The following is a 16,228-nucleotide window of genomic DNA, read 5'->3' on the forward strand; positions in this document are numbered from 1 at the left end:
TGGCCCATCAAGTCTGCACCAACTCTCCCAACCCTTCCCCACCTTATCCCTATAATCCCTCATATTCTCACCCCTAACCTTCACATCTTTAGACACTAAGGGGCATTTTAGAATGGCCAATCCAGCTAACCTGCACATCTTTGGACTGTGGGAGGAAACCGGAGCACCCGGAGGAAATCCATGCAGGCACGGGGAGAATGTGCAAACTCCACACAGACAGGCACCCAAGGCCGGAATCGAACCCGGGTCCCAGGAGCTGTGAGGTAGCAGTGAACAAAGACCAAAGAGAACAAAGAACAGTACAGCACAGGAAACAGGCCCTTCGGCCCTCCAAGCCTGTGCCGCTCCTTGGTCCAACTAGACCAATCGTTTGTATCCCTCCATTCCCAGGCTGCTCATGTGACTATCCAGGTAAGTCTTAAACGATGTCAGCGTGCCTGCCTCCACCACCCTACTTGGCAGCGCATTCCAGGCCCCCACCACCCTCTGTGTAAAAAAACATCCCTCTAATATCTGAGTTATCCTTTGCCCCTCTCACCTTGAGCCCGTGACCCCTCGTGAACGTCACTTCTGATCTGGGAAAAAGCTTCCCACCGTTCACCCTATCTATCCCCTTCATAATCTTGTACACCTCTATTAGATCTCCCCTCATTCTCCGTCTTTCCAGGGAGAACAACCCCAGTTTACACAGTGCTAACCAGTGTGCCACTGTGTCATTCTGTAAGTGCTGGTTGGATATTTGGATGTTGTGCACATCACGGGCAGGCCTTGCCCTCTCCTCCTGTCTGTGTGCTGTCTGGCATGAACTATTGTATTCGCTGACACTTTCTCTTCCTTATTAAAGGGACATTTGAAACCAGGGGCGGAATTTTCCCATCCAGCCCACAACAGGAATCACAGCAGGAGGGACACAGACCGTACAAAGGTCCGTTGACCTCAGGCGGGATTTTCCAGTCTTGGGACGAGCGCGACCAGAAAACCCTGCCCCAAATGTAGTTCCTCAGCCACTATCTTGTAAGAAATCAGTTAAGACTGGGATCTGGTCCACATTACTGAGTTCCAACTGGGAAAATTACTTAACACTGAGTTTTTAGGGGTCATGCTTTTTCTTTTCTGTTTTAGTGAAACACTAATATTTCAGTTTCTTAAGCATTATCTATTTCAGTGGGAGATTTATGCTTGCCTTCCCGCCTTATGTTGTACAATTTGAACAAACACAAAAACTGTTAGGGGCAATGTCAGTGTTATAGTACTTACAGAAGGGCCTTGCTGTCCTTGGGGTCCCCTTTGTCCTGGGGCTCCTGGGTTACCCTGAAGAATAGAAGCACTTTATTTAACAAGTCTACGGAATAGAAACTTGCAGCTGGATTGTGGGAAGATACTGAAAATAAAATGGCTGCCAGGATAATGTGGGTTTTTTTCAATTTTATCCTCTTCATTGTTTTACTCAGTATGTCAAAGTCTAAAATAGTTTAGTTGACAGTAGTTAATTTGAAGAAAAAAATACAATTAATAAGTGAGGTATAAATTCTCTAACAGATAATTTTTTAAGCAGCTGGGGCCATATAGAACAGAAGGGTTTAGCTTTTTGCCTTTGATCGCCAGTGTGTGCTTAGTTAGCTGATGTCAGTCAGGATTGTAGCAAAGGTGCTTCAGTAGGCTTTAGCTGCTCAGAATTGGGTAGATAATATCATGTTTCCCACTATCTGCACCTCTGACTAAAATTGCCTACATGTTTGCCACTGGGATTAGACAAGACCACACATAACAAATAATCACTTGCAGGAGCTCCCCGTCAATCAGTTAAAAGCTTAAGGCTGAATTAAACAGGGTACCATGCCACCCAACCAGCCCATCCCTCCACCACTCCTGGCAAAAAGGTTCAGAGCAGGACCCACCAGGGGGAGAAGAGCTATCCCTCAGCCATTTATTGATAAATTGGCCATTGATAGACTGGGATCGGAAAACCCTACCCTGGAAATGGGAAATTTACCTCTCCGGGGCAGAACGTACTGGCAGTGCCACGATGGATACTGCTGATACTGCACTCTTGAGGGGTTTGCAATCAGCAATGTACCGCAACATTGTAAATGTTTGGGGGGAGTGTGTTCAACGAGAACTGAGGGGGTCACAATTTGAGGGGCCTTGAAGGAGGGGAACCTTGGAGGGACAGAACAACACCTTGTGGGTAAGCCTTTCAGGCACACGGGTTAAGAAGGGTCCACCTGCCCACCACCAGCCAGGGGAACCTACTGGGCTCACCACTTTTGCATGGGGCTCTCCCATCACTAGTTTCAGCCATAATTGGCACATTGGCACGCAGGCTGCCCCAACCCATCCTTACCTCTGATAAAAGTTCAGTGGGGGCAGAGGTGATTAGGGGGGGGTGACAGCACACCTCCCACTGGATTTAATGTGCTCATGTCTTCAAACCCACCAGCAAGTTCGAGTTTGGGAGTGGAGCAAATTGCCTGAAGAGGGGAAAATACTAGATGGCCAAGTTTCAACTGTAAAAAAAAAATAATTAGGTGTTAGAAATGATACTTACAGGCTCGCCTGGGGTTCCTGGAGGTCCCGTTTCTCCCAATTCACCAGTATCACCCTGCAATTGGAACAATTCAGTTGACACAGAATACACTACACAGTTGGGAAAATGTATGAAAATCCAAGTTAAAGAAGAAAGGTGATTGAACTGAGAGGACATTAAGTGGGAAAGTAAATGAGCAATGGGAAGGGAAAGAACTGAATAAAAGGGGAGAACTACATGATGGAATAGAATGGAAATAGTCATAGAGTCATAGAGGTTTACAGCATAGGTTTCCAGCCCAACTTGTCCATGCCACCCATTTTTTTAAGCGATTCAGCCAGTCCCAATTGCCTGCATTTGGCCCATATCCCTCAATGGCCTCTTACTCATGTAACTGCCTGAATGTGTTTTTAAAAGACAAAATTGCACCCATCTCTACTGCTACCTCTGGCAGCTTGTTCCAGACACTCACCACCCTCTTGTGTGAAAAAATTGCCCCTCTGGACCCTTTTGTACCTCTCCCCTCTCACCTTAAACCTGAGTTACCCTCTAGTTTTAGACTCCCCTACCTTTGGGAAAAGATATTGACTATCTAGCTGATCTGTGCCCCTCATTATTTTATAGACTTCTATAAGATCACCCCTGAGCCCCCTACGCTCCAGAGAAAAAAGTCCCAGTCTATCCAGCCTCTCCTTATAACTCAAACAATCAAGTCCCGGTAGCCTCCTAGTAAATCTTTTTTGCATTCTTTCTAGTTTAATAATGTATTTTCTATAATATGGTGACCAGAACTGTACACAGTATTCCAAGTGTGGCCTTACCAATCTTGTGCAACTTCAACAAGACGTCCCAACTCCTGTATTCAATGTTCTGACCAATAAAACCAAGCATGCCTTCTTCACCACCCTGTCCACCTTGTGACTCCACTTTCAATGAGCTATGAACATGTATCCCTAGATCTCTTTGTTCTATAACTCTCCCCAACGCTCTACTGAATAAGTCCTGCCCTGGTTCAATCTATCAAAATGCATCACCTTGCAAATAACAGGGGAATAGGGGAAAGGGGAATAGCCACAGGGAAAGGGGAAACAGTTTGAAAAACAACCCTCTACAACCACCTCTGTCTTCTGTCATCAAGCCAATTTTGTATCCATTTTGCTACCTCACCCTGGATTCCGTGAGATTTAACCTTATGCACAACCTACCATCGGGATATGGGCTGAACGCGGGCAATTGGGACTAGCTTAGGGGTTAAAAAAAGGGGTGGCATGGACAAGTTGGCCCAAAGAGCCTATTTCCATGCTGTAAATCTCTATGATTCTATGACTTGATATCTTATCTTGCACTCCATTCTCCATCTTTGCTGGAAGATCCACAAACAAAACATTAACCTGTCCACCTTTATTTCAGATTACTAGGGATTAGCACCTTTGGTTTTCTCACACTAAACTTCATTTACAGTAATATATGCTTAAACAGATCACAGAGAATGCTGATTCAAACAAAACCCATGACAGACTGAAGACAGGGGACCAAAGATCAGAAACCTGCATGATGAAGAATCAACACAGCAACATCACAGAGACTGGAACAGAGTAAAATCCTCTGCCTACTTTTAACTTGCATTGCTGGCAAGATTTTTGAAACATAGAATTTTTAATCAGAAGAGTTTGGCCAGAATCAATCAGTTTTATACATGCTCATTTGTATTTGCCCTTCTCTGTTCTCAAATGAAATGTTGACATCTCTCTATTAGAACATAGAACATAGAACAGTACAGCACAGAACAGGCCCTTCGGCCCACGATGTTATGCCGAGCTTTATCTGAAACCAAGATCAAGCTATCCCACTCCCTATCATCCTGGTGTGCTCCATGTGCCTATCCAATAACCACTTAAATGTTTCTAAAGTGTCTGACTCCACTATCACTGCAGGCAGTCCATTCCACACCCCAACCACTCTCTGCGTAAAGAACCTACCTTTGATATCCGTCCTGTATCTCCCACCACGAACCCTATAGTTATGCCCCCTTGTAATAGCTCCATCCACCCGAGGAAATAGTCTTTGAACGTTCACTCTATCTATCCCCTTCATCATTTTATACACCTCTATTAAGTCTCCCCTCAGCCTCCTCCGCTCCAGAGAGAACAGCCCTAGCTCCCTCAACCTATTGCTCAAGTTGTCTCCATAAAGCGCCCTGTTGTCATTAATATCAGTACTCCAGATTGTCCATCTCTATCCCACCTCTCCACCCCTAAACCGTTGCCAACAATTCATAAATCTAAATCATCCAAGATTTTAATACAGCTTCTTAATATAAGGTATTTTTTTGGATACCACTTTCTCTCATGCTCTCTCTTTTTCCTGGTCATTGACTGCTTTCTCACTTTGCATTCCCAATTTCTTTGTCTTTGTCACTACCTTTCTGGTTTATATCAATAACATTCTAACCATCGCTTCTCCACAAATGGTTCTCTGAAACTGAAAGTACACTGTCCGCTTCATTGAACTTCATAGATTCATCATTATACTGGAATCGAAACTCATCACATGGTCTCATACTCTGAACCCACTTTTCTGTTTTTATCCTGAGGCTTTGGGTTTATCATTTGTAACATGCAACAGTCCTCACTTAATTTCTCACATAATCGAAAATATAAACAATTACCTTTTGCCCCATAGGTCCTTTCTGTCCCGGTGATCCATGCAGTCCCTTAAAAAAGATACATGAGTTATTATTCATTTTCAGTTTGGTTTAATTACAAGGCCATTCTGGGCTCCTGCATTGTATGGCCTGGTATTGTGAACAATTGCAGTTCTGCCACATTCATTACTTTAAGTCGGGTGATTTGTAGAAGTATCCTTCAATGCTCACATTTTATTCAGGAAATTCAAATGTATGGAGAGCAGTATTTAAATTTACTGAAGCATTTAAAAAATGTCTCAAATCACAGAACCCACAGCACTCAGAATGTAGTCATTGGCTGTAGTCATAACTTTTTTTTTCATTTTTATTTGTGAAGAACAACTACTTTAGAAATGTTGCCCCTGATTTTAGGGGAGAAAGACAGAAACTAATTTATACATTGCGAAGTACCACAAACAGCATTAGAATGAATAGCTGGGGAGAGGAGGAAAGACTATTGGCTAAAAGTGCTGGGAGAAGTCTCAGCTACCTTTCAAAATAGTACTACAAGATGTTTAATGTCCACCTGAATCACAGGAAAAATGCGACCTCAGCTTAACATCTCATCTCAAGAAAGATAGCTTCAGAAATGCACTGCAATATCCATCGAGATTGCATTCTTCGGCTCTGTGGTAAGACTTGGATTGAATTGATTTGATTTGATTTGTCACATGTATCGGGATACAATGAGAAATATTGTTTCTTGCGAGCTATACAGACAAAACATACTGCGCATAGAGTACATAGGGGAGAAGGAAAGGAGAGGGTGCAGGATATAGTGCAGCAGTTACCGATGGGGTAAGGAGAAAGATCAGCATAAAAGTCTGATGGCAGCAGGGAAAAAGCTGTTCCTAAGTCAGTTGGTACGTGATCTCAGACTATTGTATCATTTTCCCGATGGAAGAGAGTATATCCGGGGTGTGTGGGGTCCTTGATTATGCTGAGTGCTTTGCCGAGGCAGCGGGAAGTGTAGATGGAGTTAATGGTTGGGAGGCTGGTTTGCGTGATGGACTGCGTTCACAACTTTTTGTAGTTTCTTGCAGTCTTGGTCAGAGCAGGAGTCATCCCAAGCTGTGATGCAGTTGAAAAGGATGCTTTCTATGGTGCATCTGTAAAAAGTTGGTGAGAGTCGTAGTGGACATGTCGAATTTCCTTAGCTTTCTGAGAAAGTAGAGGAGTTGGTGGGCTTTCTTAACTATGGCGTCAGTGTGGAGGAACCAGGACAGATTGTTGGAGAATCCATGACTGTATGATTCAGAGGTAAGAGGGCACAGCCAGCTTGGCAATTAGGAACTAATATAAGCATAGTAAATAAATCATTCATACGGACATTTGTTGTGTTTACAGTACAGATACTTACCGATAAACCTGGAGCTCCAGTTTCTCCCATCCGACCTGGTATGCCAGCATCACCCTGCATAGAAAATGTAAGTATTTGTAGGGACGGTTAATGGCCATTCTCCCACAGATTTGATCCTTTTCTCAGTGAAAAAAAATTATCGTTCGAAGGCTGGAGTCGTGGGGGCGGGATTGCAGACAGGCTTCATAATGCAGGCAACAGCTCAATCACTACTCCTCCACCACTTTACCATCCTCATGGTGGAGAGTTACTGGTACTCCTGATGTTTGAGGGGGCAACACGGTGGCACAGTGGTTAGCACTGCTGCCTCACAGTGCCAGGGACCGGGTTCGATTCCCGGCTTGGGTCACTGTCTGTGTGGAGTTTCCACGTTCTCCCCGTGTCTGCATGGGTTTCCTCCGGGGAAACCGGTGCTCCGGTTTCCTCCCACAGTCCAAAGATGTGCGGGTTAGGTGGATTGGCCATGCTAAATTGCCCCTTAATGCCAGGGGGGCTAGCTAGGGTAAATGCATGGGGTTATGGGGATAAGTCCTGGGTGGGATTGTGGTCGGTGCAGACTTGATGAGCCAAATGGCCTCCTTCTTCACTGTAGGGATTCTATGAAAATTCTATCTACGAAAATTCTCCCCAACTGTACTTAAAGCAGAGATGCACATCTTTCCCGATTACAGTTCCGAAGTTGAAACGATTTTTAAACTGGCACAAACTGTTGGAAAATGCTTTCGGTGATTAGGGTGCTAGGGTGATTAGGAAGACTGTTCCAGGATTCTCTGATGTCTCCCTGAAGAAAACTTTTAAGTTTATTTATTAATGTCACAAGTAGGCTTACATTAACACTGCAATGAAGTTACTGTGAAAATCCACTTGTCGCCACACTCCGGCGCCGGTTCTGGTACACTGAGGGAGAATTTAGCATGGCCAATGTGCCTAACCAGCATGTCTTTCAGACTGTGGGAGGAAACCAGAGGAGCCAGAGGAAACCCTTGCAGACACGGGGAGAACATGCAGACTCCACACAGACAGTGACCCAAGCCGGGAATCGAACCCAGGTCCCAGGGGCTGTGAGTCAGCAGTGCTAATCACTGTGGGGAAAGGGAGGAACAACATTTCACCAGAAGTCATTAAGACATCTCCAAGGCCAAGATGAAGCTAGCGTGGACAGAGATGACAGCCATGTGTACCATCTACAAAATGCCCTACAGGAACCCCCAAAGCTCCTTAGAAAACACCTCCCAAACTCACAATCACAGGGCAGCAGATTCATGAGAACACCCTGATCTGGTAATTCCCCTCCAAACCACACACCACTGTCCTTCACTTGCGCTTCCCTTCCTAACAGCACTGGGGAAGTAGCTACACCACATGGTCTGCAGCTGTTCAAGAAGTGGAGATGCCGGCGTTGGACTGGGGTAAGCACAGTAAGAAGTCTCACAACACCAGGTTAAAGTCCAACAGGTTTATTTGGTAGCAAATACCATAAGCTTTCGGAGCACTGTTCCTTCGTCAGATGGAGTGGATATCTGCTCTCAAACAGTGCACAGACACAGAAATCAAGTTACAGAATACTAATTAGAATGCAAATCTCTACAGCCAGCCAGGTCTTAAAGGTACAGACAATGTGGGTGGAGGGAGCATTCAACACAGGTTAAAGCGATGTGTATTGTCTCCAGACAGAACAGCAGAACACCTGATCTTGCAGAATCTCACTAGCTGTTCTGTCTGGAGACAATACACATCTCTTTAACCTGTGTTGAATGCTCCCTCCACCCACATTGTCTGTACCTTTAAGACCTGGCTGGCTGTAGAGATTTGCATTCTAATTAGTATTCTGTAACTTGATTTCTGTGTCTGTGCACTGTTTGAGAGCAGATATCCACTCCATCTGACGAAGGAGCAGTGCTCCGAAAGCTTATGGTATTTGCTACCAAATAAACCTGTTGGACTTTAACCTGGCGTTGTGAGACTTCTTCCTGTGCTGTTCAAGAAGGCAGCTCACCATCGCCTTCTCAAGGGCGATTAAGGATGGGCAATAAATGCTAGCCACGCCAGCAAAATCTCATGAAATAATTTTTTCAAATGTCTATAAGTAACCATGATCACCTTACCATTATTTCCATGGTAAATTATGGCCCAGTTTCAATTTGTGTAGAAGAGATGTTGCTCCAGAATTTGAGAGGTTTTGAGAATGAACTGTCAATGACCCCTATCAGTACCTCTATGAATCTGACAGCAACTTCAGGATTGACCATAAACGCAGATGAACATGGAAATCCTGAAATTGAGGCGGCACGGTGGCACAGTGGCTTGCACTGCTGCCTCACAGCGCCAGGGACCCGGGTTCAATTCCAGTCTCGGGTCACTGTCTGTGTGGAGTATGCATGTTCTCCCCGCGTCTGCGTGGGTGTCCTCCGGGTGCTCTGGTTTCCTCCCACAGTCCAAAGATGTGTGGGTTAGGGTTGATTGGCCATGATAAATTGCCCCTTAATGTCAGGGGGATTAGGAGGGTAAATATGTGGAGTTACAAGGATTGTTGTCGGTGCAGACTTGGTGGGCCAAATGGCCTCCTTCTGCACTGTAGATTCTATGATAAGTCTGTCATTCACTGCTCTGTCATAGGCTGCTCTTTGAACCCCACCCAAAATAGGTAATCAATTTAATAAGAACTTCCCCCTTTCCACTTTCACATCACTGTCAGAATCCTCATATAACGTGAAGCCTTGACTAACTAACTGAGATTTTATCCATGATTTGAGTAATAACCTCTGCCCTTGTTGTTCTAGGGTATGTGGAATGTTGTAAGATTTCTCTATCATGATTAATTGCTAGGTCATTACAATTTGATTTGTTATGTGATTAAAACTTTTTCCAAAGTTTGCCCATGACATTTCAGCTTCTACACGCGCCCATGTGCCAATTCTTCTTTATATCTGTGTGAACATTTTAAAAATAATTACACTACAGTCTACTATATGGTGAGAGAAGGAAATTTCTCATCACAGAGATGACTGGATCATTCAATGAAGCTTTCTTTGAGGTCAGTGGTGAGCACACCTGCTTCATTGTTATCAACAAATCTAGGCCACTGTCAACTTAGCAAATAATTGCAGTCTCAACAAATTTCTTGTTATTACCTTTAGGCCCTCTGCTCCAGGATTCCCATCTCGTCCAGGATGCCCAGGTAAACCCTAAAACATATAAATACAAAGAATGAACATTTCTCTCTTCAATATTTAATATTGTTCTATCTAAAGCTAGTGACTCCTGAGCAGAGTGAATTTCTACAGATGAGAAAAGGAATGATGATGCTCCTTTGGGCAGGAACGTGGAGCCTCGGGTGTCACCTTTTGGGGAACAGCACTTAGAGAACCAGCAGTAGATGTGTGGACATCTGGCAGAGTTCCCTGAGGCAGTGAGAGCTGGAGGACTGTGAAAGGAGAAGTCCATCGCTTCACATGAGCTCCACATTGTTACAGAAGCTCAACCATAATAACTTTGACCATGAGAGATGGGTCAATCTCACAGAGACACACATCTAGCAAGAAAGAGTGCAAGCCATGCTCAGTAGCCTCAATCAGTCCTCTCAGAGTATGAGCATTTGGCTCTAAATCACAAATCTCTAAGGATTATGCTCTAAAGATGTGAATGGCCAAGAAACTTCATCACAATCTTGTACTTGTTTCATGATAATATGACTGCAACTGTCTTGAGCCAGAGACCTGAAGGTGTTTTCAAACTCCAGACAGGTGCCAAGCAAGGCTGTGTGATAACTCCCATACTATTAACAATCCACCTGACATCAATTATTCACTGCATCAAAGATCAACTGCCCTCTGGTGTCAAGTGTTAAATCTGGATGAACATTCTTTACCCGCAGTCACCTCTGTGCCATATCTAAACAGACCACCACGGATATACGTAGATCTACAGTATGTGAACGATAGTAGTCTCATGGCACCAGACTTTCAAGCAACTCTCAATCTCTTCAATTCTGCGTACAAGAAACTTGGCCTGTCCTCGTATGATGCCAAAACAAAACTCATATTAACCCACATCTGGTCTGACAAATATTCCACCGCCCATGTATGTTAAAAGAGTGAATCTGTATATGTTGAACGTTTTCCATACCTTGGCAGTCATATCTCTCAAAAAGCCACCATTGACAAGGCGATCCAACACTGGATCAGCTGCACTAGTGCAGCTTTGTACAAACTAAACTACAGCAGTGAGTATTTGGCAACAAAGACCTCTGCAAGTCAACAGAAGTCCTCATGTGCATGGCAGTTGTCATCACCACATTCCAGGACAGTGTATCAGCTGCACATGAGAGTACCAGAGAAATTTCATCAGCAATGCTTCCTCTCAATCCTCCACATTCAAGGGGAGGATCACTGAACAAATGCCAGTGCCCTTCTTGAATTCAGTTCCACAAACATTCAGGCAAAATTCCTGTAAAATCAACTATGATCAATTGGATGATCCAAATGGCTAAAGACCGCTTCCTCCGACAGATTCTGTTGATCAACTCTCAAATTGCCAAAGGATGAAGAAAATGCTTCACGCGCATTCCAAAGCTCTCCCTGAAGCACAGCAATCTTGACATTAATGACTGAGAATAAATTGCTACCAATCGTTCAGAATGGTGAAAACTTGTCCATCAAGCATCATCATGCTTTGAGTCACAACATCTTAATTCTAAGGCAGAGTGGTGACAGAGAGGGGGAGGAAAGGAAGCAATCCTGTACTCCAAATCCCACTGCTTCATGTGTTGACTTGCTGTATTTGCCCAAAGATCTCCAGGTTGAGAATCAGCTTGTTCAGAAACATACATAGAAAATAGAAGCAGGAGATGGCCATTCGGCCCTTCAAGCCTGCTTCGCTATTCATTATAATCATGCCTGATCATCAAATTCAATACCCTTCCCCTGCCTTCCCCCTCATACCTTCTGATCCCTTTAGCTCCAAGAATCACATGAACCACATGAAGACAAGCATCAGAAATTAATGGCCCTAGCACAGCTACATGTTATTCTGTACTTAAGTATACCTGTCACTTGGTTGTACAGAATTTGAACATTGGTGAAAAGAGTGACATATTGCCAAAGCTTTTTCATCTTGCACTCTTCAGAACAAACACAAGAATCCCAAATTTCAAATGATCTCAGCAATTTACACTGCAGGAAAAACGAGTGCTGTTTGGTAAGTCAACTCTGACTGGCTGAGACATTGCCAAGGAGAAAGAAATGTGCTCCCGAGTAATTCAGAAAGGACACAAGGCTTGATCTTAACACTCTTGTTTGCTGAATACGGATCCCTGTGAATGAATTTACATCACTTCTAGCAAGCGGAAATGAGCCACGTTATGAGCTCAATTGATTATCTTAAATTGGTTGTTTGTGTGTCGATTAGCACACTCAGGATTGTTCACTAAGTGCTGCCCAATCAAAGAATCACATCTAAAAGTAGACATCTTATTTTGGGTTTTGCAAGCACAGGCTGGTTGAACATAGTCTGCATTCCACCTAATGCAAACAATCAAAGGTATAAACTGTTTGATTTGATCACCTCATCATTGCGATTGGCGGCCTATTTTCCGGGCATCACACAAGCATTGAAATTCAAACAACATTGCCCAAGGTTTTACACCTCTCCTGGTGCTGCAACCAATCATCGGAATGTTGAGACACTCTGCCAGCACACAATACTTTTGAAAATTCATTTATGGGATGTGGATGTTGCTGGCTCAGCCAGCATTTATTGCCCATCCCTAATTGCCCTTGAGAAGGTGGTGGTGAGCTATCTTCTTGAACCCCAGTTGCTGGCAGAATGTCTTAACTTTCCGAAGATTGGAAGACGGGTGTCCCCGAAACCAAGGCATCAAGCCAATTCTAAGACAGGATTAGAGAGTGTGGGTTAGGTTGATTGGCCATGATAAATTGCCCCTTAGTGTCAGGGGGATTAGAAAGGTAAATAACTGGGGTTATGGGGATAGGGCCTGGGTGGGATTGTTGTCGGTGCAGGCTCAATGGGCCAAATGGCCTCCTTCTGTACTGCAGGAATTCTATGATTCTAGGAGATACGTCCGCTGATCCATCAGGAGGAGACCTCCACCAATCCATCTATTCAGCCGCCACACCTTTTCTTAAGGAGACTGTTGCTTATTCAGAGCTCTTGCTTTGCCATGTTGAAAAAATCTTCAAGGCACTTCTGCTGCCTTTAAAACTGACTAGTCCTCCTAGAGGTGCTCCTTATTCTCTGTGGCAGGAATGGAAGATTTGGTGTTATAGCGTAATTCATCCAAACATAACTACTGAACCGTGATCCAGGAAGGGACAGTGCAGATGGTGGAATTCCATCTTCAACCATGCTTTGCCCAGTCATCCAGACTTGAGACAAATCCATCCCCCTGTGTCTCAGTGTTAGGTAGGTCAGGAATATCCTAACTTGGAGCCACCCTGGTTTATATGAAAATAATTCATGCCTGTCAGGCATTTACAAAATTAATCACAATATCCCTGGATTTGGGAAGCAAATGATAGCTTTGGCTCCTGCTTTTCATCGCTATCCCATATTGCTGGTCGTGTGGACAATGGACTAAAAGGATAGAATTGGGTCTGGCTGTAATCCGCCACAGTCAGATAGTCCACTGACACTCAGGGTGGGATTTTGCAGCCGCGCTCGCCCCAAGACCAGAAAATCCCGGTCCGAGGTCAACGGACCTTTGTGTGGTCCTGTTCCGCCCCCTACGAATCCCGTGGCGGGCAGGATGGGAAAACTCCACCCCTAGTATCTTGCTTGGGCATGAATAATAGCAACATGAGCTCCTGCCAAACCACTGCATGTGAACTTTATTCCAGCAAGGGTTTGAGGCACCTTCAAGAAAAGACTGGGAGGACAAATTTAAGAAATATAGAAAATAGGAGCAAGTGGAGGCCATTTGGCCCTTTGAGCCTGCTCCGCCATTTATTACGATTATGGCTGATCGTCCAACTCAGTAGCCAATCCTGCTTTCTCCTCATAACCCTTGATCCTATTCGCCCCAGAAAATTACACCTTATTTTATAAAACAATGATTATGGTCATTACAAAGATGGACCAATAATGTTAAAGACTTACATGTTCACCTTTAGGTCCAGGAGTACCATATGTTCCTCGAGGCCCCTCTGGACCCTAGAAAACAAAGAATAACTGTAAAAAGATTAAATGAACACAAACTTACAGCTACCTCAACAATAATTGGTTTTTATGATCTCCACCACTGAAGGTGCATACGGTAATGTTTGGACACCTCTTTCGTTAGTCTGTTTGTAACCATAGGCGTATGGAATACTGGCCTTCATCAATAGAGGAATTGCGATTAGAAATCGGGAGATAATGCTGCAGCTGTTAGGACCTAGGTCAGACCCCACCTGGAGTACTGTGCCCAGTTCTGGTCGCCTCATTACAGAAAGGATGTGGAAGCCATAGAACGGGTGCAGAGGAGATTTACGAGGATGTTGCCGGGATTAAGTGGTATGCCTTATGAGGATAGTTTGAAAGAGCTCGGTCTATTCTCCTTGGAGAGGCGAAGGATGAGAGGTGACCTGATAGAGGTGTATAAGATTTTAAGAGGTATTGATAGAGTGGATTCTCAGAGGCTTTTACTCAGGGCTGAAATGGTTGTCACGAGAGGCCATAGGTTTAGGGTGCTGGGGAGTAGGTATAGAGGAGATGTTAGGGGTAGGTTTTTCACTCAGAGGGTGGTGGGTGCGTGGAATCGGCTGCCGGTCGTGGTGGTGGAAGCGGATTCGATTGAGTCTTTTAAAAGACTTTTGGATAGGTTCATGGAGGTTAGTAAGATAGAGGGTTATAGATGAGCCTAGAAGGTAAGGAAATTGTTCGGCGCAACTTGTGGGCCGAAGGGCCTGTTTGTGCTGTAGCTTTTCTATGTTCTATATGGGCGGGATTTTACAGCCTCGCTTGGCATGACAGCAAGATCCCGCCCAAGGTCAACGAAGATTTCCATTGTGGGACCCTCGCCTGCGCCGATTCTGGGGTAGGTGACGTGGTCAATTTCGGGCCCCTATCTCAAATTGAATGGATGGATAGGGTATGGCCCAAGGAAGAATTGATTACTGTTTATGAAGATGTGGATCTGGATCCAGATCCTCGAATTCTTAAAATATCTGTTAACATTGGCAGATAGGACGATTGAATTTTTAAAAAAGAATGTTGTGAATTATTTGATCTAGAGTGTTGTTGATTGTTCTAGAAAGTTGTGGATTGCCTCAGTTGTTGTGGTGCAATTTGTTACAGCTGTCAAAATGTGTGCAGACTTTTTAAAGCATGTTGTTGATCTGAAACATCCTCAGTGAGATGGGGACTCATAGTAAAAAAAAATATTTTTGCACCTTTGTAGTTACAAGAGCATTATTAATCAGATAGGGGAAAAGCCGCAAGGAAGAGCTGCATAATTATAATAGCGTTGAGTTAATACAGCATGGCAGAGGTATACATTCTACCGAGTGCCCTCTTGACTTGTTCATCTTTGCATTCGATTTGATCCATTGTCTATGCCAAGCTAATTCTTTTCCACTGGAAAGCAGTGAAAAAGAAAGACTTGCACTTTTATAGCACCTTTCACCACCACTGTGCTTTCCAGCCAATGAAGTCCATTGTGGAGTGAGGTTGATGTTGTGATGTAGAAAAGGGGGCAGCCAATTGGCACTCAGCAAATTCCCACATGCTCATAATAACCAGCTAATCTGTTTTTCTCCATTGATTGAGGGATAAATATTGGCCAGGGCACCAGGGATAACTTTCCTGCTCTTCTTCAAAATAACACCAAGAGATCGTTTATCGCCACCTGAACAGGCAGTTAAGCCCTTGATTTATCCTCTCATTCAAACTTTGACAGTGCAGCACACCCTCAGTATTATCCTAGAGTGAGAATTGAACTCAGAATCATGTGAAATCAGAGACAAGTTTGCTGCTAACGGTAGCACAGTGGTTAGCACTGCTGCTTCACAGCTCCAGGGTCCCGGGTTCGATTCCCGGCTTGGGTCACTGTCTGTGTGGAGTTTGCACATTCTCCTCGTGTCTGCGTGGGTTTCCGCCGGGTGCTCCGGTTTCCTCCCACAGTCCAAAGATGTGCGGGTTAGGTTGATTGGCCAGGTTAAAAATTGCCCCTTAGAGTCCTGGGATGCGTAGGTTAGAGGGATTAGCGGGTAAATATGTGGAGATAGGGCCTGGGTGGGATTGTGGTCGGTGTAGACTCGATGGGCCAAATGGCCTCCTTCTGCACTGCAGGGTTTCTATGATTTCTATGATTTCTATGAACTCAGCTCACACATTGGGAGCTTTCCTACTAATCTCAATCTCTTCAGTTCAGTTTGACAGCAAATCAACCAACTCTTGCGATCTGGTGATCCTTCCAAAACCTGAACGTTGGGTAATAATATGATTGGGTTTGACTCTAACGTCATGCTCTGACAGCTAAATCTTTTTGTTAAACATTCGTGGGACATTGTTGTCGCTGGCAGGCCAGCATTCATTGCCCATCCCTAGCTGCCCTCGTTTAGAGGGCAGTTGAGAGTCAACCACATTGCTGTGGCTCTGGAGTCACATGTAGGCCAGACCAGGTAAGGACAGCAGATTTCTTCCCTAAAGGACATTAGTG

General features: G+C 44.4%; 1 protein-coding gene across 1 annotated transcript in view; it reads right to left on the reverse strand.

Moving 5' to 3' along the window:
- col9a1c (collagen, type IX, alpha 1c) overlaps positions 1-16,228 on the reverse strand; it is a 138,802-nt gene that overhangs the window by 35,482 nt on the left and 87,092 nt on the right. The window contains exons 23-28 of the mRNA XM_078217022.1: positions 13,687-13,740; positions 9,705-9,758; positions 6,574-6,627; positions 5,196-5,240; positions 2,549-2,602; positions 1,258-1,311 (exon numbers count right to left, since the gene is read on the reverse strand). Coding sequence (XP_078073148.1) covers positions 1,258-1,311; positions 2,549-2,602; positions 5,196-5,240; positions 6,574-6,627; positions 9,705-9,758; positions 13,687-13,740 — 315 coding nt within the window. The remainder of the gene's footprint in view (positions 1-1,257; positions 1,312-2,548; positions 2,603-5,195; positions 5,241-6,573; positions 6,628-9,704; positions 9,759-13,686; positions 13,741-16,228) is intronic.

Source organism: Mustelus asterias, chromosome 7 (assembly GCF_964213995.1).
Source record: "Mustelus asterias chromosome 7, sMusAst1.hap1.1, whole genome shotgun sequence".
Lineage (NCBI taxonomy): Eukaryota > Metazoa > Chordata > Chondrichthyes > Carcharhiniformes > Triakidae > Mustelus > Mustelus asterias.